We start from the raw sequence: 22895 nt of genomic DNA on the forward strand, positions 1-22895 counted from the left end.
ATTACAAATGTCTAGATAAATAATTTAACCTCTCAATCAACACTGGGTCCTGGGGCTCCTGATTTAATAGGAGAATAGACACATCAGGGCCATACATATGGGCTTGTGCAGCTCAGAGAAACGTGAAAAACAACGAAAAAATAGCTGTTACCCAGGAAGTGTTATGAGACAGCTGGTTTCCAGGTCTCCAGAAGACACAGAAGTGATGCAAGTTAACACAGAGCTAAAGATCCAAGTCGCCAAGAGAATGCAGAATATCTCCGTGTGAAAAGGGGTGTTTTGGGGATCTTTTAAGGAAAGGCATATTCTCATTTATTTGTGAGATTCCTGAGCCCAACAGGTGGGCCTGATATTGGGGTGCATTCCTGAGGTCTTTTCCAAATCTGTGACCTTGTGGCACGTGAGGCCGGCAGTGTGTGTGTGTGTGTGTGTGTGCGTGCGCGCGCGTGCATGCAGTCATATCCACACACAACACAGATACCGAATCTGCCACTAAAAACGTACCCCTGCTCAATATTTTCAGCGAAAATGTTTCCTGGTTCACTGGAAGCATGGAGAATTAATCTTTCTGTCTTTTCTTACTCTCAGCAGTATTACTGATCACTGCCTTTCAATTTTAAGTCATTTGAAACAAAGACAGTATACTTTACAATAAATTTGTGCTTTTACTTAAGGGGAAAAATTCCTTAATTTGGTTCTCTAAGGAAGGATTTAGTTCGTTTGAGAGAATACAGTAAATTGTAGCCAAATCAGCCTCCGCTTTCTCTACCTCACCTGTGAGGTTTCGCTCTGGGCACGTGCTACGGCAGAACGCTGGCCAGCGTGGCTTTGGGTTTTACTGAGAAGCCTCTACCATCTGATTGGCTTCTGAGCCAAAGGGTGAAGTCGGCTCATTCAGCTTTCTGAATATTTTGTTTCCAAACACCTCTAGACTGTTAATACTTTATTCAAAAATAAATACTGGCATATCCAAAGAGAAAGGGAAATGGTCTTCTAGAAGTCTATTCTCCATTTTATTCCAGTGTGTTTACACAGCATCTTAAAAAAACAACTCCACACATTCCTCTACTCTTAGTACATATTTTAGCAAGAAAAAGGAAGGAGGGAAATGGCAATCTCTAATGAATAGGTCAAATCATTTGGTTTCATATCTTCTCCTAGATTTATCATTCATTAATTTCTACTTACCCTCAGCATACAAAGTCATTTCCTGCAGCCACCCACATGCCTGGCTTCTGACTACCAAGGCAGGTAAGACACTGTACCATACCTCTGTTAGTCTAAGAACTATTAGTCTATTGTAATAACAAAATTTTATTCTATTATTATTTTTCAATGTTTATTATTTTTGAAAGACGGAGTGCGAGCAGGGGAGGGGCAGAGAGACAGGGAGACACAGAATCCGACGCAGGCTCCAGGCTCTGAGCTGTCAGCATGTAGCCCAACGTGGGGCTCGAACTCATGAACTGCAAGATCGTGACCTGAACCAAAGTCAGGAGCTTAACCGACAGAGCCACCCAGGTGCCCCTAACCGAATTTTAAAGAGTATAGGACATACATATCAGGCTATAGAAAATCCAAATCCTCAGATGAATGCCTCCCAATATAAGAGGTAAGGTGTCAGGGCCCCAAAGTTTGGCAGGACGATTAAACGACTCCCAACCTAAAACCCAAAGCAAACCAAACCACAAACCAGCATCCATTTCTCTTTCTCTGTCTTGTAAAAAATGTTGTCTGTCTGTCCAGGCCTCCCTATTAACCCCCAGCCACCTGGGGATGGGGCTATCCCCTCAATAAAGAATGGGAGAACTCATTCAGAGCTCTGCAGTCTGAGCACACAGAATAGAGTTTAAATGTCTTTTAAAAATTGACAAACGGTGGAGGAAGAGGAAACAGTCTTCATGACTAAGGATTTTATTTACCTCTTTGTGTTTTGAGCACTTTGGTAAGATTTAAGCCAACGTCCCCTAAAGGTGCATTAATTTTAGACATGAGATCTTTTCTCCGTCCTGTCTTACTTCTCCCACCCTGGTCCTGCCGCTGACCCTCAATGTGTTCTGCCTCACAGGGTGGGCACTGTGTCCTTCTGAAGGTCAAGAAGATGCCACCGAGAATGGAGGGGGACCTCCTGACCACTCCCTGCGGTCACAGCCGCCTCTGTCCTCAGCACTCTGCCCAACCACGGCTTCCACCATGGCCCCAGGTACAAGGATGTGGGGTTTCCAATGATCAAAAGGCACAAAATCAAACAAGACCTTGCCCACCCTCCAAAACCCGCACCCCAATTAACTATTTCCACTCTCGTGACATGTGGAGGTATTAGGGAAAATGAGAGTGACATTGTACAGGTGCACATGCCTTCTTCCACGTAACACGGACAGGGCTTCTGAGAGCCCGCCTTTGGGCTCAGCCCTAGGAGCAATGTGCTTTCTCCATAATTATTACCACAGTCCCATGGTCAGAAAGGTTACCCAAGTCCTCTCTGGAGCCTGCACGCCCAGGGCACATTTGGTTTATGCCTAGTGAGGAACGCTGTAATCAAAGGAAGCCCAGTTAGTCACGGGATGCTAATTGAGGGTGGACAGACTTCTTTCTGGAACAAGTATTGTGTAGAATGACTCAAAAGGAGGAGGGGTTGGTTGGGTTGGTGTCAACCTCCTGGCGTTCATGCTACAGTGATCATTAACCTTCACAGGAGCTCTCCCACCGAACGTGATTCTTACACTTCGGGATTTACACAGTCTTCTTCCCAGAAGAAATAAAATTGTGTTTAAGTTCTCCAGATGACGGTAATGATGATGATACCACTACTGAGGTGGTCTCTTTTTTTTTTTTTTAATCAAAACATGGGTTTTGAGGAAACGACCCCAAAAATATAGATCCGAAGTTATCTCCATACCGCCTCTGAATAGTCATGATGAGACTATCACACACTGTCCCCAAAGAGGCTCTCTGCTTTCCTGAACTCTGGTGGGGTCTCCTTCCTTGGCCCCAATCCTAGCAAGCAGGAGCTAACAACACCCCTAAAATAAATACGGGAAATCAGCTTATGCTGTTGGCTTACCAAGCTTGAGCAAACTGCTCTGTGAATCTACTGGTGTCTCCCAGGATCTATTTTAATGATCTGCCTGAGGAGAACTAAGCAGTGATTAAAAGATAAGAGCCCTCACGATCTTCGAGAAGGGAGTTGCAATATCTACATGAGTGGCAAGACACAGCGTGCAGGTTCCCCTTTACTCTGGAGACCGGGAGCCTCTGCAGATGGCGAGCCTCTTCAGGGCAGGGGGAGTGGCCATCCTCTGCCATATGGGGACACCAGTGCATTCCTGGCCATCCTTGGCCAGCACTGGGCGCCCTGCTCCTTCTCACCTGGGGGTCCCACTCGGTCCCAGCTGGGCATCCTTCAGCCTCCCTAGCGGGCACAGGCTGCACTCTCTACATGCCCAGGATGAACAGCAATCTGCTCACTCCTTCAAGAAATACTTAAGGAGGAAAAGGGACACGGGTCTCAAAAGAAAAGTCCTTTAAACCGAGCTCCTCTGTCCTCTTTTGACTTGTGATAGAACCAAACCAAAGTCCTGCTGGAGGGTCAGAATACACTGAAATTTGAGGGGGGGGGGTCTCACCTCCATCCACCACCCCCTCCATTACAAAGTAGTGACCACTGACAAATGCATAATTAGGCAGCTGTGCAGAAGACAGGCCTTTGTCCAAAGGTCCCCAGGCATCAAGTTTAAGCCGCCAGATGCTTGCTCCCTGTGGCTGTGCATTATTGATAGACCCGGGGATCTTTCAAAAATAGCACTCAGGAGCCGGGGAGGCAGACCCCAGCAAGGCTCACTCGGCGCTGGCTTCACCTCCAGCCTCTTGCTCAGGTGAGGGCGTTCATCTCCAATATAAGCTCATTCAAGAAGCACAGGTTCCCCCCCTCCCGCGCACGCACACTCCAAAAAGCAGCATTACCTGTTCCTGCTGCTGCACGGATTTCCCTGAAGCATTGGTCTCCTTGGCTGTAGTCATGGTCCCCCGTCCAGGGCGCACACCGGCACAGGGGCAGGTGCGATCTGACGGCGAGTTCCGAGCCACCAGAGTCCAATCGGCGGGGAGGGGTGTGATTTAGTCCATGCTTCCGAAACCACACGGCTATTTTGGGGCGGGTGGGGGAGGGCGAGTGGGTAGACCAGCCTAGTTTTCTCTTTAAATGCAAGGAGCAGAGAGCGGATCCGAACAGGGGAGATGCTGCGGCTCAGCGGGGCTTCTCCAATTAGCAACAGCCTCCGCAATCGCCACAGAAACAATGGTAACTGCTTAGCAACCGGCAAGTGGCGGCGCGGTGCAGGAAGGGGACCCGAGTGATGCGCGCTGCTCCCCGCCCCGCCTCCCGCTGCGCACGGCGCATGCTCCGCCACGGCTCGGCTGGGGAGGGGGCCTGGGGGCGGGGAGGGGGCCTGGGGGCGGGGAGGGGGCCGGGACCGAGAGCGCCGGGACCGAGAGCGCCGGGAGGAGGGGGCTCCGGGGGAGGAAGGGGGAGACTGGGGAGGGGGGTGGGGGGGGAGGGAGGAGGGGAGCCCGGGGAGGAGCCCGGTGAGTAGATTGGAGAGGGGGCGGCAGGGGTGGGGAGGGGCGCCGGGGAGGGAGCTGAGAGGGGGAGGGGGCGCGGTGGGGGTGGGAAAAAGGGAGCTCTGGGGAGGAAAGGGAGACTGGGGAGGGGGCTTAGGGGGTGAGGAGGGGGTGCCCCGGGAGGAGAGGGGCAAGGAAAGTGGAGAGGGGGCCCCAGAGGTAAAGGGGCGTCAGGGTGGGAAGAAGGGGCTGGGGAGGGGGACCCAGGCGGGGGCGCGGTGCCCTGGCCCCGGGCACTGTCACCGCGCTCACTGCCAGGCCTGGGGGTGGCCGAGCCTGTGCCCCCACAGTGGTGCTCCCAGACAGGCAGGTCACACCCTGACGGGGGAGGGGGGGCACGGAGGGGGCACGAGGGAGAAAGTCTTTGTCTCTCCTTTGTGCCAAGTGCCCGGCGCGTTTGAGGAGGCAGATGGGCAGTGGGCTCCAAGGAGTGTCATCTTTTCTGTTTGCCCGGTGGGTTCTGCTAAAATGCTAGATGTGGAAAGGGGGGCCTTCATTTTCCTTCACGGTCAGAAAACTTCCTAGGTTTCTCCTTTTTACTTAGTCTCCTGTTTCTCTTTGAAAATCAACCAGTATCTCAAGGGTGTCTGTCAGTTAAAAGAAAAAAAAAAAAAGGAAAAAAAGCATCTGGGGTGACCTTATAGGAGCAAGGCTCCCTGCTGAGTCCTGAGCTCAAGGAGAAGGCAGGACAGAGATGGCCATGGTGTTGGCCCTGCCTGGTTTCTAGGAGCACTGACTGTGGGTCCTGCTGCTGCAGCCCCCGGACCCCTACCCCCCGGGAGGGGAGGGACGAGTTGGCTGGGAGAGGAGAGACACAAGGTGTGCAGAGCTGAGGAGCTCTGAGTAAAGCTTGATTAGCCACTGGTGTGCAGGGGGGAGTGCCTCCTGGCCTTCCAGAAACACAGACCAACTCGGTGCACGGGGGCCTTCTGCTGCCCTTGTGTGTGTGAACAGTGCCCTCTGTGAACACTTCCCTAACTCCTAGCTTCAGGCTGCCACAGGCCCCCATGGCACGGGGAAGCCACCCCTCCAGGCGGCACCAACAAACACGCCCAAGAAGAAAGTCCTTCTGGCTGGCCGCGCATCCTTCCTTCCGGAGAGAAAGGCATAGTAGATCCGTTTCCCTTGAAAAGCTGTAAAATGGCAGACTTTCCCTTGTTCAGGTCCTTCCCAGTGCCCCTGACCACCAGTCATTTTCCAAAAGCAAACACGCTTGCAAGATCCAATGCCCTGGGTCCTTCTTCACAGATGACGGATGAATCTAGATCACGGCGGAGTTGCCTGGCCACCTCTGCCACAGCCTGAACTTCGTTCTGGGGGAAGTGTTTGCTTGGCATCGATTCTAAGACATCGAGCTAGGCAGCTGCAGTTTGCGTGGTTTGTCCGAGAATAAATTAAAAAAAAAAAAAAAAAAAAGGAAAACCCCACGTAAACCGCTGGTCACACAATAAGGGTCTGGTTAGTGTGTGTTGCTTTTGGTCCAGGCCTCCCCACGGGACAGGGTGGGAACAGCAAAGCTGTGGATCCGTGGCGTCCTCCTCTGTGTGGCCCCACTACCGGGGGTCTGCACGCGAATTACTACCACTCCCGGCCGCGAGGACTGTGCCAAGCCACGCAGACTCTCAGGGGGACCTTCATACGGCCCCAGGCTCATCCATGGATGGCCCCGCGCGGTCACACCCCTAGGCCTCAGGGAGTCACTGCAAACCCGCCCTTGGGACCCCAGCCGCGAAGACCCAGGAAGAAGGGCTGAACAGTGAGGCGAGCAGCCGCTACCCACGTTACCTGCCACGTGCCTGGACCACAGGGACCCGGGGGACTCGGGGGCAAGGGAAGCGAGTGGCCAGACCTGGACCACGGCGGCCTCAGCTGCAAAATAACCTGGGCACTATCTCGGTCTTATTCCCGAGTACCTCAGGGCTGGTCTGTCCTCCTGTTTCCTCCCGAATGAAACTCCTGAGGGGGCTCAAATCCTACCCCAGCATCTGAGAGGAGCTGTGGCTAACCCCGGGAGGCCAGGACCACCAGCAGGACAGGTGGTAGCCCGGGGTGCTGGGTGCTGGTGGTAGGGAAGGGCGGGAGGCCCCTCGGGTGTTTCCTTTGCACTTCTCAGCCAAGACCTTCCGTATTACATCTAAAATGAATGTGGCTGTAACGACAGTTCCCCCACGTTTGCGGGATTATACCTGATCCCCGAAAGGGGTCTCCTGCTGACTTCAGATCGTGAGGTCACGTGAGCGCTCCCACCCACCACGACCCCCCGTTCATCACCCCTGTTCTCAGGAGCCGCCGGGTAGAAAAGTCTGAGAATCACCAGTGGACGGCCAGGCCAGGCCAGGCTGTGCCACTCAGACCCTTTCCGTGGATTTTCTGGCGCCATGTCCCCCAGGTGGCTGACTTTTCTGCACATTCGACTTGACTGCTTTTAAAAGAGAAAGGTCGGGTTCTCCCGCCAAGCAAACGCGACAACACGGATGAACCTGGACGGCCTTCCTCTTGAGTGAGCCACACAGGAGAAATACTGCGTGATCCCACTTAGAGGAGATGCCAAACTCCTGGGAGCAGAGGAGAGGATGGTGATGGCCAGGCCCGAGGCAGGGAAACAGGAGCGGATGCGGATGAAACGTCTGTTAGGAGCGACAGAGAAGTTCCGGAGAGGAGCATACGACACCAGGCCCGTAGAGGACAACGCTGCACGGCTCACTCAGTCTGTTAGGAGTCGATCTCGTGTTAAATGTTCTTACCACAAGAGCAATCTTAAAACCAGGGAGGAAGGGCTGCATTTTATCACCACTGAAACATTCATCATTATCCCTCCGGGGCACAAGCACCGTGGTGCCCACGTTAATCCTTCAGCTGCAAGTGGGTGCGTCTCACTCCAGATCTGGGGAGCCATCTCCAGGGGGAATCCAACCAGATTCTCCTGGGCATTATCAGCGCGGCCTTCTGAACTCCTCCCTCAGAGGGGCGCCTGGGTGGGTCCATCGGTTAAGCATCCGGCTTCTGCTCAAGTCATGATCTCACGGTTCGTGAGCTCGAGCCCCGCGTCCGGCTCTGTGCTGACAGCTCGGAGCCTGGGTCCTGCTTCCAATTCTGTGTCTCCCTCTCTCTCTCTGCCCCTCCCCTGCTCATGCTCTGTCTCTCTCTCAAAAATAAATAAACATTAAAAATATTAAAAAATAAATTAAAATAAACTGCTCCATCAGAGAGAAAGCTATCAACCAGCGAATATGGGGGGGGGGCAGACCCCACCCTCAACAAAAGGAATTTATAGACACATTTCTGGAAAGCGCCAGGAATAAATACCATGGCTTCCAAATTCTAGAGACTGTGGAAAGGACACCTCGGAGAAGAGTCAGGGTGACTCAATCAGGAACAGGGGCGCCCCCCAAAACCGCATCCTCCACACTCCTTCCCTGTGCTTTCCTCGATGAAGGTTTACTTGAGGTCACACATACTCAGCAAGGGGACAGTGCTTACCTGCCCCCGCTAACAATGACAGCAGCATGTGGTACTGTGCTCAACGCGGTATGTCCAACCCCCGCAACTCTGCGAGGCAGGCACCCCTGCTTCCCCTACTTTATAAAAGGAAATTGATATTTCGAGAATTGAAATCTGAAACCCACGGTTACCCAGAGAGCAAGGAACCAAGCCAGAATGTGAACCTCGGCAGTTCAGGTTCAGGACCCCCATACTGCACTGCCTTGAATGCCTGAATAGACTATTGAAAACGTTTAAATAGTCTAGGGGCGCCTGGGTGGCTCAGTGGGTTGAGTGTCTGACTTCTGCTCAGGTCATGATCCATGGTTTGTGAGTTTGAGCCCTGCCCCGGGCTCTGTGCTGACAGCTCGGAGCCTGGAGCCTACTTCGGATTCTGTGTCTCCCTCTCTCTGAGCCCGCTTGTGCTCTGTCTCTCCCTGTCTCTCAAAAATAAATAAATGTAAAAAAAATATGTAAATAGTCTATGTGCCAGGAATGACCCTGAGGATTTTATATATATATATATATATATATATATATATATATATATATATATATATATATATTATCTTCATTAACCCTTAAAAAATCTCTGCTTTAGTTTGCTAGGACCACAACAGAGCACGATGGATGGAGGGCTTCCACAGCAGAGATTTATTCTCTCATTTCTGGAAGCCAGAAGTCCAAGATCAAGGCATTGGTTCCTCCTGAGGCCTCCCTCCTTGGCTTATAGATGGCCCTTTGGCCCGTGCCCTCACGTGGTCCCTCTGTGTGTGTGTCTGTGTCTAAATCTCCTCTTCTTATAAGGACACGAGTCAGATTGGCTTCAGGCCCACCCAGTGACCCCACTGTACCTTGCTCACCTCTTCAAAGACCCCACCTCCAAACACGTTCTGAGGTCCTGCCTGTTAGGGATGAACACACGGATGGAGGGGGACACGATTGTAACACTATTAGCTCCCTTTTTACGTATGAGGAAATGGAGGCTTCAAATGATTACTACGTTCCTCCCAAATCATGTAGGCAGCAGTACGTGGCAGCGTTGGCATTTAGATCCAGTTCTGTTCCATCAAAGCCCGTGGCTGCGCATGCATACCGCGTGCACGCGCACACGCTCCCGGTGCCTCTTCAAACACCTGCCGAGCGCTCGGGCAGGAGTGGCTTCCCGAAACTCTCCAAAGGAGAGGAAGGCTTCTGATCGCCCCAGCTCCTGCTGAGTCGCTAAATGGGTCTCTCTAAGGCCTTACTCTGGGCGACTCCCCCCTGCTTTGGTGTCCAGAAAGATCCCACTTCAAGCCACGCAAGAGCTTACGAGGAGCATCTCGGGCTTTGGGAGGTCAGGCTGCACCCAGCCAGGACTAGGCCGGCGCCTGTTCTCGGGCCAAGCCGACTCTTCCCTGGAGCCTGGCGGAACACACGCCAGGCCTGGCAGCCAATGGGGACTCGACCAGCTGCCGGTCCTGCCGTGTTACTCCCTCCGTGCCCACCCACCCTGCTGCCTGGAGCTGCTGGAAATCTCTCGTGTCTGCAATCAGCCTCACCGAACGGACCCGAGCCCGATCAGCCCTTTGCAGGTGCATCTGGCGAGAGGCTGCTTCACGCGGGCGCACGCCGATTTCGCCTCCTCCTCTCCCTGCTCCGGGTGTGTCCGGCTGGGGCGCCGGCACAGGCTCGGCTACTTAAGTTTGTTTGCAGACTCACAGGCCTGGATCCCCTGCAGCTTGGTGTGATCTCCCACTCCTCGGATTTCCGCTCGCCTTGGCCCAGAGCCCATCAGCCACAACAGCTTTGCGTCAAGAACATCGGATCTGCAAGGCTTTACCGAGCCTCTACTATGTGTGGACGGCAAACCCACCCACTGGAACAGACGCACTGGCCTACACGCTGCTGTAAGATAGGGATCAGGATGTCTTTAGAATCTGGGAAGATTCTGAACTTTGCAGCATTAACCATCTGCAGGAGAAGCTACTTCTAACGTACAGTTCCCTGAAAATAAAAAATACGGGCAGCAAGGCAAGATTCCCTGGAGAGCCAGGCTGAGATCCAAAGAAGCAATTTGGAGATAAATAAATAAAAAGAAAATACTGAGCATTACCAAGGAGAAGGAGACTGTGGGTAAGTTTGCTAAAGACTGGGTTCTGGGTTTCTCTAGACAAAAAGACCAATAGGGTTTATATATATATAAATTTATATAAATTTATATTATATATATATACATATATATAATATATATAATATAAAACTTATATATTTGTATTATTTATATATAATTAATATATTAATAATTAATAATATAAATAATATTTACATTATTTATGTATTAAGGAATTGGCTCACTCAATGTGGGGGCTTGCAAATCTGAAGTTTGCAGAACAGGCCAACGGCTGGAAACCCAGGAAAGAGCAGCCTGAGTCAAAGGCCATCTGGAGGTAGAATTCCCTCTTCCTCGGGGGAGGTCTGTCTTTTTCTTAATGACTTCAACTGATTGGATAAGGCCCACCGACATCATGGAGGGTAATCTGCTTTACTCAAAGTCTACTGCTTTAAATGTTAATCACATTCAGAAAAACAAACACAAAACCAATTCAAAAAGAAAAAAAGGAAAGAAAACAAAAACCATAGCGATACCTAGTTTGACCAAAAACTGCGTCCCATGACCCAGGCACGTTGGTACATAAAATTAACGGTGACAGGCCATAAGTAGAAGTGATAGATAGTAGTATCTTAATATTCTCAATTTACTCTTCTCCTCCTTCCCTTCCCCACCTTTCTACCTGGAATGCTTACCACAGTCTTGAGCCATGAGATCGAGACCATTGGTAGGATAAACCCTTGGGAAGGCGCCCAGAGACCCAAGGACCTTGTGAGAAGGAATAGCCATAGCGTCCCTGGCTGCTTACCTCCAAAACTTATATACAGGAAAGACAAATGGACTTCTCTCTTGGGTAAGTCACTGTTACTTTAGGTGTTCTGAATTCAAGTCAACACAGTACAAATTCCTCTTCTGTCGTCTCTGTTTTCCTCCTAAAGTTGCGCTAAGAGTGTCCCCATAGAATTACAGCCAATGAAATAAGGAAGGAACACTTACAGATCTGTCTCATTCGACGTAGCAAAGATGGGTACTAGAGGTAGCAAATGGGTGAGCCTCTAAATCAGGGCCCGCATGCTATGGCCCATGGGCCTAATGCAGTCCACTTCCTGTGCTTTAAGTACAGTTTTATTGGAATGCAGCTGCGCCCATTTGCTTACATACTAGCTAGTATGATCCCTGGCCCGCAGTAACTCCGTTGCACGTCAACTAAAGGTGTGTGGATCCATTCAGAATCCCAAATTCAACAGGAAAAAACCTTCCAGGATCAAAGCAGACCAGCTCCACAACCCCCAGAAAGGAAAGATGATAGGAGAAGCCTAACGTGTTCCACTGTTGGCCTCAGCTCACCGCCCACCGGCCCGTCAGAGCCCATCTCCTGTCTTGTGGAGCCGACTGTCCGCACCACACCCCCAGTGCACATCCTACAGCACCCTCTCCAGATGCACAACACTTTCACGGGACAGGGTTCGGTGCCCCAGAAGCAGGAGGCTCCTATGCATTTGAGGAATGCTGAAAGCATTCAAGTGGTCTGCCAAATCCATACCGCCATCACTTACGGTAAGTGCTCAAAAATATTTGTTTGGATAAATTAATAAGGTGGCAGAGTCCAAAGAGTCCAGTGACAACCTCATATCATATCTGAATGATCTTCACTTCTTTTCTCCCTAAAAGACGCTCCCCTCGCTGATCACAAACCTTTGCAAGATAAGGTCATGCTAAGCGCTCTTCCTGGGGACTGAGGCCACTGTCTCCAGCTGCCTGGGAAGTCAACAGCTCTGTGTTTACTGAGAAATTATTATGTGCTAAGTCAGGAAATCTGTCTTCATGGCCTCACAGGAGAGGGAACCTTGTAGCAGATAAATGCCTTTTGGTCCTGCCTTAGGAAGTACAAGGAGAAAGGCAGCAGGGAGTAGAGGTGTCCGACTCGTGTGAGGGGCTATGTAGAATTTACTGGATGCACTCCAGGCAATGCTAAGCAGTGATCAGAAGCAAGATAATGTGTGTACACAGAGTCGCACGGGTGGATGGTAAATGCAGTGCTTAAGGCAAAAAAGTCAGAAATATCCATGTTTACACATGTAGACATACATGTGTGAGTATATATTTACATAAACATAGATGTACACAAAACAGATGTATGCATGTATAAACCAAAACCTTATAACAAATAAAAAATGCATTCCTACAAAACATGTGTTTTGCAAAAACACATACAAACTACAAGTTGCCCATCAAACAAAACATAATGCTTGCTGATGGCAGGGAGGGAAGAGAGTAGATGACAAGCTCAGTTGGGAAAAAGAAAGGACAGAAGGGAGGCAGAAAGGGGGGGAGGAAGCATGGAGAAAAGGAAAAGAAGGACGAAGGAAGAAAGAGGGTGGGTTTTGCTTGACCCGCGGATGACAACGTGCCACAAACTTCCCTCCGCACCTCTCAGTCCCCTCACCTGTGAACAAGATGGAGAAAGTCCAAACAAAAATGCTCTGTCACCCTGCGTGGTCACCTGTACCATGGGATGTGACCCTCACAATGGTGCCTTCATTCCTTAATGACAGGTAAGGAGCCTGGCTGCAGCCATTCCTTAATGGCAGGTAAGGAGACCGTTTGGCCAAGGCCACGCGGAATGTGCTCTGATTACTGCGCCCGGGGTGAGCCCACACTGGAGCCTCCCCGCCGGGCAGGAGCACCACACTCTCCAAATTACGTGTTCCCGAAGCTACCTGCCAGCTGGAAGGTTCCACGCTGTGAGTCCAGGTAGATGTTCCAAGGTTGGCCATCCAGTTTCTGAAAACCACTATCATGCGAAAGGGCTTTTAAACCAGCTCACATTTATGTCCGCACCCTGGCTCTCATTTATTTACTTTTTTTAAATGCACGTAATTTACTTATTATGTGCCATGTTGTCCTCTAAATCCTTTCAACCTATAGGCTTTGTTTTTCTCCAAGATGGCACGTTTCTTTTCCGTCTCTTCCCTCCCCTGCCCCTTCCTTTCCTCACCCTTATCGGTGCAGCCTCAGTTCAACAATGCACTCAGGGTGTGATGTTTGGGAAACTCTGCTTTAAACTTTCCATGTTTCATCCCAAAGTAGCTTAATTTCATTCAAGTTGCCTTGCCCGTCACGCCTCCCCTGAACCATCCCACGGCTTTAAACTCAGCCGCAGAGCCAGGGCGCTCTGGAACCCGGCAGGTGGACCACACGCGCTGGCCGGTGATGCTCAGCATGGCCTGTGTCTTCTCAGGCACCTCGTGTGCCAGGATGACCTTGGCAACGGCAGCTCGACAGATGCCTTGTTTATGGTTTCTAATGACCCCCGCTGAAATTTCTGGGGCTGTTCACGCAGCCCTAGTCTGGCGCCAGCTGTGGAACAAGCTATCGTGTTGCTGGGGGAACATATGGCCACTCAGGTATTTCTGCCCGCACACTGTCTTCAGTGTTGTTTCAGGAAAGAGATACCCAAAGGAGGCCCCTGGATGATCCTGGTGTGGGTTTCACATCCTGCCTGGTTTCCCGGAACCTCTGCTCACCTCCCTGCCTCCTGGCCTGGGCCTGGCTCTTTGGGAGGAATGGGAGAACTTGTCTGATGTAAAAATGTCCCCGCTCCCCAGACCTTTCAGGGCTCGTGCTTCATTTCCAACACTAAATAAATAAATTAGGAGACCCGTGCAGAAGGTTTCCAGAAAAGGATGAGCCAATGAAATCCCTGTTGTCCAACACTTTGCACAAACACCTCTGAGTTGACTTTGGGGATGAGTGTCAGTGACATTCAAGTGGGCCACATAAAATTGGAGAGACATGTCAACAATGGCAAGCTAAGACACCTGGTACTTTCTCTCGGAAGGCATCATCAAAGCAAGGACATTAACAAAGGACAAAGAAACCACGTCCTCCACCCGGGCACGGGTGCCAGCTCTACCCCTCACCCTCCTCTCCTTAAACGCCAGGCTCAAATGCCACCCCCTACCTCCCCGTGGACTCTGTCCTTTGCCCCGCTGCTCTCCCATCACACACGTTCCATGTCTCACGTCTGTGTATAGTCCTTGCTGCCTCATAGAGTCACCGTCCACTTCCCTGGCATGCCCAGCCCCACCGTGAGTTTCTCCTCGGCAGGGCCAAGGCGATGTGACGTTCCGCTCTCAGTTTAAGGGACGGCTTTGAGGCCAGAATTGTGTGTGTGAATCCCACATCTGTTCATTTGCTGGCTTTGTGCAAGCCACTGATTCCAGATTCCAGCTGTGAAAAGGACACGGTAGTCGGTGGCTTGTAGAACGCTGTCAGAATGAAATCAGATGAACTCAAACCAATGGACAGAGTTCGCTCTCAATAAACGGTTTGTCTCATTGCCAGACTGAGAGCTCTGGGAGGTCAAGTCTGTTCCTCCCTGAATTCTCAGTGCTCAGCACACAGAAGATGGCAGGATAATGAGTGTGTTGGGGACAGAACGTGTGTGAAAGCTGAGCAGCACCTCTATCAAAATCAGGGGGACCAGAGTCTCTCTCTGCACGATGCACCGAGAGAGGTCACAACCAGGCCATTCATTTCCGGAGCTCATTACGGACAAAGAAGTGTAGGCAGACGTGTGCACTTGGAGTGGAGCCTTAACGGGGCAATGTGGTCACAGTAGGAGTAACGGAGGGATGGAAACACGAGACGGAAACCAGGCATGGAGGCTGCCCGGGGAGCACAGGGCAAACCAAGGAAAGAGTGCAGGAAGGACTGACCAGCCCGAGGAATCCTCCCACATGCCGCCGAGATGCAGGAGCTGCAAGGAGAGCCTTCTAGAAGTCGGGGCTCCGTACCCATCCCACCCGTGTTCTACATCCGGCCAGAGCGCCTCTGCCTCCCTCTCCTTGGCCAGAGTTGCGTCTCATTGGATGGAGCTGCGCGACTTCAAACACGGGGCCCACGGAGTCCACCCTGCGGACGGCTGCCTTTCAAGAAGGCAGGATGAAAAGCCGGGCCACTGGCCACGAAAGAGAGGAAAACTTCTGACATTTCAGAAATCAAAGAGGAAACACGCGAGGAAGATAGGTTTCATCAATTCACCAGACAGGCATAAAAGGTTGCATGTGCCTTATTATGTCTTTTTTAAGAGTCTCTTTTGCTAAAAATTAGAGCTACGTGAAAGCCCTTAAGAATCAGGGCCCAGCCTGTGTGAGAGAGCACTGGCAGGTCCCACCCGTCCCGGCCTCCATCCTGTTCATGTTCACTCGATGACCTCTCTTGGGGTCATGCATTCGGGCCCCTTGGAGGTTAACAAATGCACCTTAGAAATGCTCACCAAGGCCAGGATGGGGGGGGGGGAGGGAGACCTGTTCTGGGCCCCCGTGAATCTGTTAGAGAGAACACATCTTTCCTTTTCTTGACACACGGGTGGTACCACAAGACGTGATTACAGGTCAGCTGCCAGGTGCCCGCGAACCCTCTGATCTCACGACAGTGACTGACTGCACCCTTCCTCACGTGCCCTCACTCTACACAACTTGGACTTGTGCAGAGGAAGCATGCAGTCACCGTGGACCCCCCCCCCCGCCCCCCCCGTCAGTAAGTTCGCCTGAACAAAACTCTGCGTAAACGCTACAGACTGGCCTCCTTCCTTTTCCAGTCTCAAAGCTCCTTCCCAGTCTGGGGGATACTTTACTGTCCTTTCCCCACCTTCTAACACTATCAAATAACAATTAAAACATCTATGTGAAGTAATAGATAAGGTATGGAAGGGGAAGTCAGATCGCCACCAACCCCCATGAGAAATGGAAAAGATACCTTGGTGGAAAACCCAAAGCGGCCAGATGAAGACAGTAGCCGTCCTAAGATGAAATTAACTTATTCTACCACTTCCTGTGTCAACCAGCATTAATAGAGCAGAATAAAATTTAAAAAAAAAACAACAAAAACCCAAGTAGATAGAACTCTTCGTAGGGGTATCATCATTTTATGAAACTTTGGTGAAATATTACAAAGATACTGCTCTAAATTCCGTGAAAAGTCTAAAGAGAAATTGTGTGTGTGCGCACCATTCCAACACGTTTCTCTCCTTCCTGAGAACACACCACACCCTTGCTTCTCCAGAAAGCCTTTGGAAGCTGAAGCCAGAGTGGCTCCTAGGCGGATATAATACTCAGTAACTCCCCATTTTCAACACGTCCATTTATAAAATACACCACAGCAGGGTCTTCATGCGATAGAAAAAAGCACACCCGAAATGAATTAGCAGCCACGATTGAATGTGTCTCCTACAAAGGCGCTCAGATGAATACAGGCAAAGAAAGACTGTCCTTGGAAGGATCATAAACAGGACAGGAGTCTGGTTTGAGTCACATCTCAGATGGATGCAAGACCAACCCTACAACATGACTGATGATTTCTCAAAGCCCATCCTGAGTAGGGTAATGGGCAGAAAAAACCACAATGGATACGGTAAAAGTTGTGGGGGGGACCAGAAAGGATCCAATTTTGATGTATTTTCTTCATCAAGGCTTCAAAATCATAATTATGTTTTCATCCTTTGAATGGTTGGGATCCTTCACACTATAACGGATACAGCTGATATAAGACATAAGACAACCCTGGTCTCTCCATGAACTTTGTACTGATATTCCATCAATGGATCAAATTAATACACCTGCCCTACCAGGAACTTGAAGAAATTCAGGACAATAACTTTTGGATTCAGGGCTACTTCCTCCTTTACCCTCTTCCGCAGCTTTCAGAAATGCTCCTTGCCCCTCAAATGAAGTATGGTCTTCCAGTGTGTATAGAATTTTGCCGGGGCTCTGAAAAGGGATGGGGTCAACGCATCCGCTGATACTGGAGTATGAAGGATGGAGTATGTCTCCTTTCGTGGAGCGTTTACGTTCTTGTTGAGAACACCTCACTGTCCATCACTACGTTGGTTCTGGATGGGTATCCCTCTTAGGCTGAGGCAGGAATACCATGGCGTGGGTGATTGGACTGAATCTGTGATCCCGTCAACAGCCAGCCAATCTGTGGCCATCAATTCCACAGCAAGGGATGAGTCAGGCCAATCCGATTCTCCCTTTCAGCGACCTGAACTCAGAAGAATCAAGGGTCTGCTAGCGGTGAGGGGTCAGCCCGAAGCTGGAGGATGGGGAGTGGGCAGAGCCCAGGCTATAGCGACACAACTGCTGTGAAGCTGCTAGGATGCCTAGCCCAAGGAGAGGTAGAAAGCATAAAGAATGAGCGAGTGTGGAGCACAGCGGGGAACAGGAAAGAAGAAAGCAAGCTCTTATGCCTGCAGCAGCTGGATCCTGGAATGGCCTTGGTTTGTGGCAACTTCCCCGCTCTGGTCCGTAATTTAGAATTTACGCAAAGTCAGAGGCCTCCTCTCAAGACCAGGCTACTCTGTAATTTAGAATTTACGCAAAGTCGGAGGCCTCCTCTCAAGACCAGGCTACTCTGCAACCCAGTGTTTGGGGGCAGTGAGGGGCAGGTCAAAGGTGCCAATACAGATGAACGCCCGAGGCTCCCAAGGTGAGTCTGCATCTCAGTGATCCTATCACTATGGGGGTGGGGTGGGGGAGGTGGAACTCATACAGGAGGTCTCTGGGGGAAATGACTGCAAACTGGTTCAGGTTCTCAAGCCCAGCACTATTTTCCACTCGCTGAGTTTTGGCTCCACTTAAAAACAGGAGATTGTTGGGGCGCCTGGGAGGCTCAGCTGGTTGAGCATCTGACTCTTGGTTTTGGCTCAGGTCACGATTGCACAGTTTTGAGATCGAGCCCCACATTGGGCTCTGTGCAGATGGCTCAGAGCCTGCTTGGGATTCTCTGTCTCCCTCTCTCCCTCTCTCTGCCTCACCCCTGCTTGTACTCTCTGTCTCTCTCAAAATAAGTAAATAAACATATGGAGGAAAAAACAAGAAATTGTTACTAGATCCCTGGTTGGGCACCATTTTTTTTTTTTTGGTCTCTCACTTAATTCCCAGACATTTATTGCGCATCACTATATGCTAGGTCCTGTGTAGACACTGGGGGAAGAAAAATCACAACCCCTGGCTTTGAAGGACTCTGAGGCTCATGGAAGACAGAGAGACCAACAGAATATCCAGATGGACATGGAGGCAAGGGTGTCTGGCAGGAGCAGGGGATCTGTGGTTCTAGAAAGGATTTTGTAAGAAGACTGGGCTGGTGACAAAGACCTGACACGGAGGAAGGGTACTGATGCACAAAAATGTCTCTTGATGGGTTGTAAGCAGTCCAGTGCGCTGGCGTGCAGCATGTGTGAGAGTCACGGAGCGGGAAGGGTCCCGTTCATCAAGGGTCCAGACTCCCCCTGCAGACAACTGAAAAAAAAAACTTTGGCGATAAGATGTCCTGAGCAGATTTACAGTTAGAAAGGTTTCTTTTCAGAATGTGGAAAATGACCTAGGATGGAGACTCCAGGCTAGGAAGCTTTTGGAGCACTCAAGCAAAACGTAAGAAGCACCTGATGTAAAGTGATGGGGGCGAGAAAATAAAATTAAAGTTGCTTCTCAGGGCAGAACTGAAAGAACACGTTGACCAATTAAGATGTGATCCATTTTCTGTGAGTAAATCTGGCTACAGCAACATACGCTAATTCTCCGGAAGGCCTGGAACAATGCATTACCCACATCACACATGTTTGTCAGTTTCACCTTCTAGCTGTACTTTTTCCAGGCACCGCACCACTGCCCATGCGGGACTCACTAATGAGCGACACTGTCACGATCAGGATAAATTTCAATGATCACACCTCATTTATTTTCCAGCACCTTCTCCATCTGGACACTCTACCAAGCGTTCTATGTTCTCCAACTATTACATTTCAACCTCAGGACTCCTTGATTCCTTGTGTTGATTAACCTAGTCAGCGTGGCTCACGGGGTACACAAGCCTAGCTTAGGATTCAGGAAACCTAGATCCCGTACGTGCTGTAGACTGACTATTGGGTCCCCCCAAGAACACAACTTGTATGTTAATATCTAACTCCAACATGATGGCGGTGGCAGGTGGGGCGTTTGGGAGGGGACAAGGTCACGAGGGTGGGGTCCCCATGATTGGCGTCAGCGACCTTATGAAAGGATTCTGAGCGCTCCCTCTCCGCTCCTGCCATATGAAGACACAGCAGGAAGACCACCGTCTGGGAGCCAGGCGGTGGGCTCCCAGCAGACACTGAACGCGCTTCATCTTGGACTTCCGGCCTTCGGAACTGGGAGAAATAAATTCTGGCCGTTTGCAAGCCACCTGCCCTGTGGTCTTTTTGTTACAGCAGCTCCTAAGGACTGAGTACTCTGTGCACCACACTACTCCAGGGTCCCGACTCACAATGCACTCTGTGGACCCTGGAACAGGGTGGTGGTGGGGCAAACGTAAGTACCTCAAATTTCAATGGCCGCTGTCCTCTCTGGAGCTGCACGGAGAGGGTGGTGCTCCTTGGATGCTGGTGCGGGACATAGTGCATGTGCGGGGCTTGAGGTGGGGCAAGCCACCACCGCCTTCTGGGCTCTAGTGTTGTGACCCCTCACCCTGGGCCCCTGTTCACCGCTACCCTTGCGGCCCCTTACCTCATTTTCAGCATACAGCAGGCGCTCCCTAAACGCGTGTGGCCAGCGAAGAAACAGAGCGCCGAACTACCTCAGTGGGCCCAGTGGGGTGGCGGCTGTGAGCCAGAGGCTGGGGGATGTCACGCTCGCTCACCTTCCTTTGCGGCCAGCCCCACACTGAGCGTCTTCATGCTGGGAGCCCAAGCGTGGTGGTTCATTTAGCCCCGTGCTGTTTCCTGCCTCAGTGGACTGCACCTGTTACCCTGTTACCTGGGACGTCCTCGCCACGATCCCTCTGTGCCGCAAGCTCCCTTCTCCGGGGCTCACTTCCTCCCCCCGGGTGGGTTGTTCTCTTTCTCTCCTCTGCTTCTGTTTAGTTTCATCTCCTTAGCTTTTCCTGTGACTCTGCGGTCCCTTCTCAAACACGTGGGCACTCCTGACACGGGTTATTCGCTGAACTCGACAACAGCGAAGAGCGGCCGGACGACAGCTTGTCAGAGTCGGGGGCGGAGGGGAACCACAGCAACTTTTAAAGTCGTTCCTTCTTGTGTTTGCACTTGTGTCCCTCTGGTGCTCGTGATTTCCCTTGCCCGGTCACTTCGCCCCATCCGTGTGTCTGCCGGAACGCCAACACCACGTGTAAACAGTGCCTGGCATAGCAGGTGCTCAAGAAATATGGGCTGAAGCGTCGACTGTTACAGACGCCGTGCTTCCTGCCACCCGCGGGGAGCAGAACGTGGAGGGATTCATCCTACAGGTGAAACCGCTTCTGTGGACCACGAGTTCCACGTGGAACACACTTAAACCCACCGCCACCCGTGATGTCACTGTTCTTCAGACCTGCCTGAAAAAGCGGGCGAGGCATCAACGGTCTCCCCTAGCGTGAGGGATACGTGCCGAAGACGGCAGGTGTCCGGGGAGTGTGGCTTCCTGGTCTCAGGGCCCTCGGCGAGCCGGCGGCAGAGCGTGGGCAGACCCCAACCCCTCCACCGAATCCTCTGGATGCCGCTGCCCTCCCCACAGCGACGGTGGCTTCCCCTGCCAGGTGGGCAGGTGGTGCGCCCCTCTCTCAACGTGCCCTTCCAAGTCCTTCACCTTGTCCCGCGTTGACCTCCAAGGTCTTTGCTTGCCCCCCCCTTTCCTCGCCCCTTCCTCATCTCTGGGCAGAAGGTTCACATGGCAGAACTCAGGGGGCTCAGGTGCTGGATGGCACTGAGGGAAGAGCAGGGGAGGACTCCCCACCACCCCCACCCATGCCCTTGCTAGGTCTCAGCAAAGAAAGCAAACTCTCCAAGTCAGAGGAACGTTCTCGTGGCTCCCCAGGCCATGAGTTCAGGGAGATGCGTGGCCTGGAGGAGGGCCCGATCCTCCTGGATCTGCACACTGGCCACAGAACCGTTCAACAGGTGCATTGGTGAGGCCCCGTTCCGTCCCTCCGGGGGGAGTGTCTTGAGACCATTTTTATCAGGCTTAATCTTTCGGCAGAAGAAAATCTCCACTGTGGTGGTGGTCAAATCCCCTAAGACATTCATTCAGACACCTCGGAGATGGACCCTGCCCTGTCCTCTTTAGTATTCTCAGTTATTTGGGGACAAAAACAGCAGGAACATGTCTGGACAACCTTCCCTACAGAATGCAGCACTCAACCCTCCTCCCCTGTTCACAGTTGGTCCTCTTTTCTGACTCCGCCAGACGCTGCTGTTTCATTAGGGAAGGTAGGAAGTGACAAGAGTCCCTTCTGCTGGCCCGTCGAGGAGTCTGGTTTTCACAAGTGTGGCCCAGCTGCCGGTCTCAGCTAGCCAAGCAGATGGGCCCCGTGGGAAGGAGACGGTGAGCCCTGCTCCCAGCTCCCTGCATGTCCTCAGCTCCCGGCCTTGTTCTTTTGTCTTCTCCTTAGGACAGAATCCTCTGGAAATCAGTGACAATGGCAGAGGATAGGCCCGTAGGAGATCCGTGCAGCCGCCTAACAACATGACATTTGCCTACAGCAGGTGACATAAACTATTAACTTGCGGGACCTTTTTTGCACCGAGTAGGATTTGTGTGAGTCTAAGACAATCCACCCGGCCACGAGGAACGACATTCTTCTCTGCATTTACAAGCGCAAGATCATGCACACTGAAGCTTCAAACACTCAAGTGTCAGCAAAGTGCGATTTTGTTCTCCTTCTCTCTGTGGACGTTTTAAACATTTTCACACACTGACCCACTGGGGAGACCCAGCACTCACCAAACACACCTCTCTCTTTCTCCATAAGCCTTCACACCTCCTGCATGTGCCAGACCTGTCTTGCTGTTGGGCAATCACAGGCTTTCTCAGAAGACAAATGTGTACCTGTTTTACTTCCCCGAAGCAAAGAACCCCAGGAGCAAAGCTGGTGGGGGTGTGGCCAATGAGATATTGGCCTTGAGGAGGCCAGGGAGGGCAGGAGAGAAGAGTTGCATCCTGGACACCGGCTGGACAGCTCCAAGGCCACAGTGAGTTCCAGACTCCCAAGTCAACTGACCACTCACCCTCAGCCACCAGGGAGCTTTGCCTTACAGTTCAGGGTTTCTCGGTAATTCCCTTGTCTGGAGGGGAGTGTGCTTTCCAAAAGTCACTCAGCAGACAAAGGCCTCCTCCCTGCAGGAACATCACATGGATAAATGAGCCTGCTGCCTTTGCTAAGTGGGCATTCTGTTGTACTGTCTGGTCTGACCACTCCACAGAAGCCCGAGGCACCTGTGACCCGCATGGCTTCAAGCACCCCAACATTCAGTGTCTGTCTGGAACATGCAGCCTGGGCGTTAAATATCCCAAACCATTTGACTCATGGCTGCATCGAGGTGCACAGAAATGGAGACACCGCCCAAAACTGCTGACACAGCTGGAGGCTGACCTGGGACCAGGACCCCTGGATCACTTTCTCTTCCTCACCAGTAGACAGAACCGTCTCCCTTCCCCCGATCTGCCTGCCCCTGCTGCAGAATGTGAGTGCTCGTCTCGGGTCCACAGTCTTGGAAAACCAAATCTGTTCTTTTCCAAAGTACAGCGTACAAACTATACATATGTTTAGCCCACTGATCAAGAGCACATATGGTTTAAAAACAATACTGAGGAATCAGCCACGTTTTTCTTAGAGGTATATCTCAGTACGATGGGAAAAACAGGTGGCAAATGGTGCTGAGGATAAGGACAAA

The 22895-nt window shown here is 51.4% G+C and overlaps 1 protein-coding gene across 5 annotated transcripts in view; it reads right to left on the minus strand.

Annotated features, from left to right (window-relative positions):
* The window catches only part of DPP6 (dipeptidyl peptidase like 6), a 944937-nt gene that overhangs the window by 486991 nt on the left and 435051 nt on the right, over positions 1-22895 (minus strand). Inside the window, exon 1 of one of the 5 annotated variants that reach the window (XM_027051279.2) lies at positions 3964-4354. The exons of the other annotated variants lie outside the window; for them this stretch is intronic. Within the exon in view, the coding sequence (XP_026907080.1) occupies positions 3964-4020 (57 nt within the window). The 5' untranslated portion in view covers positions 4021-4354. Of the gene's footprint in view, positions 1-3963; positions 4355-22895 lie in introns of those variants that run through there. 5 annotated transcript variants of the gene reach the window in all.

This window comes from Acinonyx jubatus, chromosome A2 (genome assembly GCF_027475565.1).
Source record: "Acinonyx jubatus isolate Ajub_Pintada_27869175 chromosome A2, VMU_Ajub_asm_v1.0, whole genome shotgun sequence".
NCBI lineage: Eukaryota > Metazoa > Chordata > Mammalia > Carnivora > Felidae > Acinonyx > Acinonyx jubatus.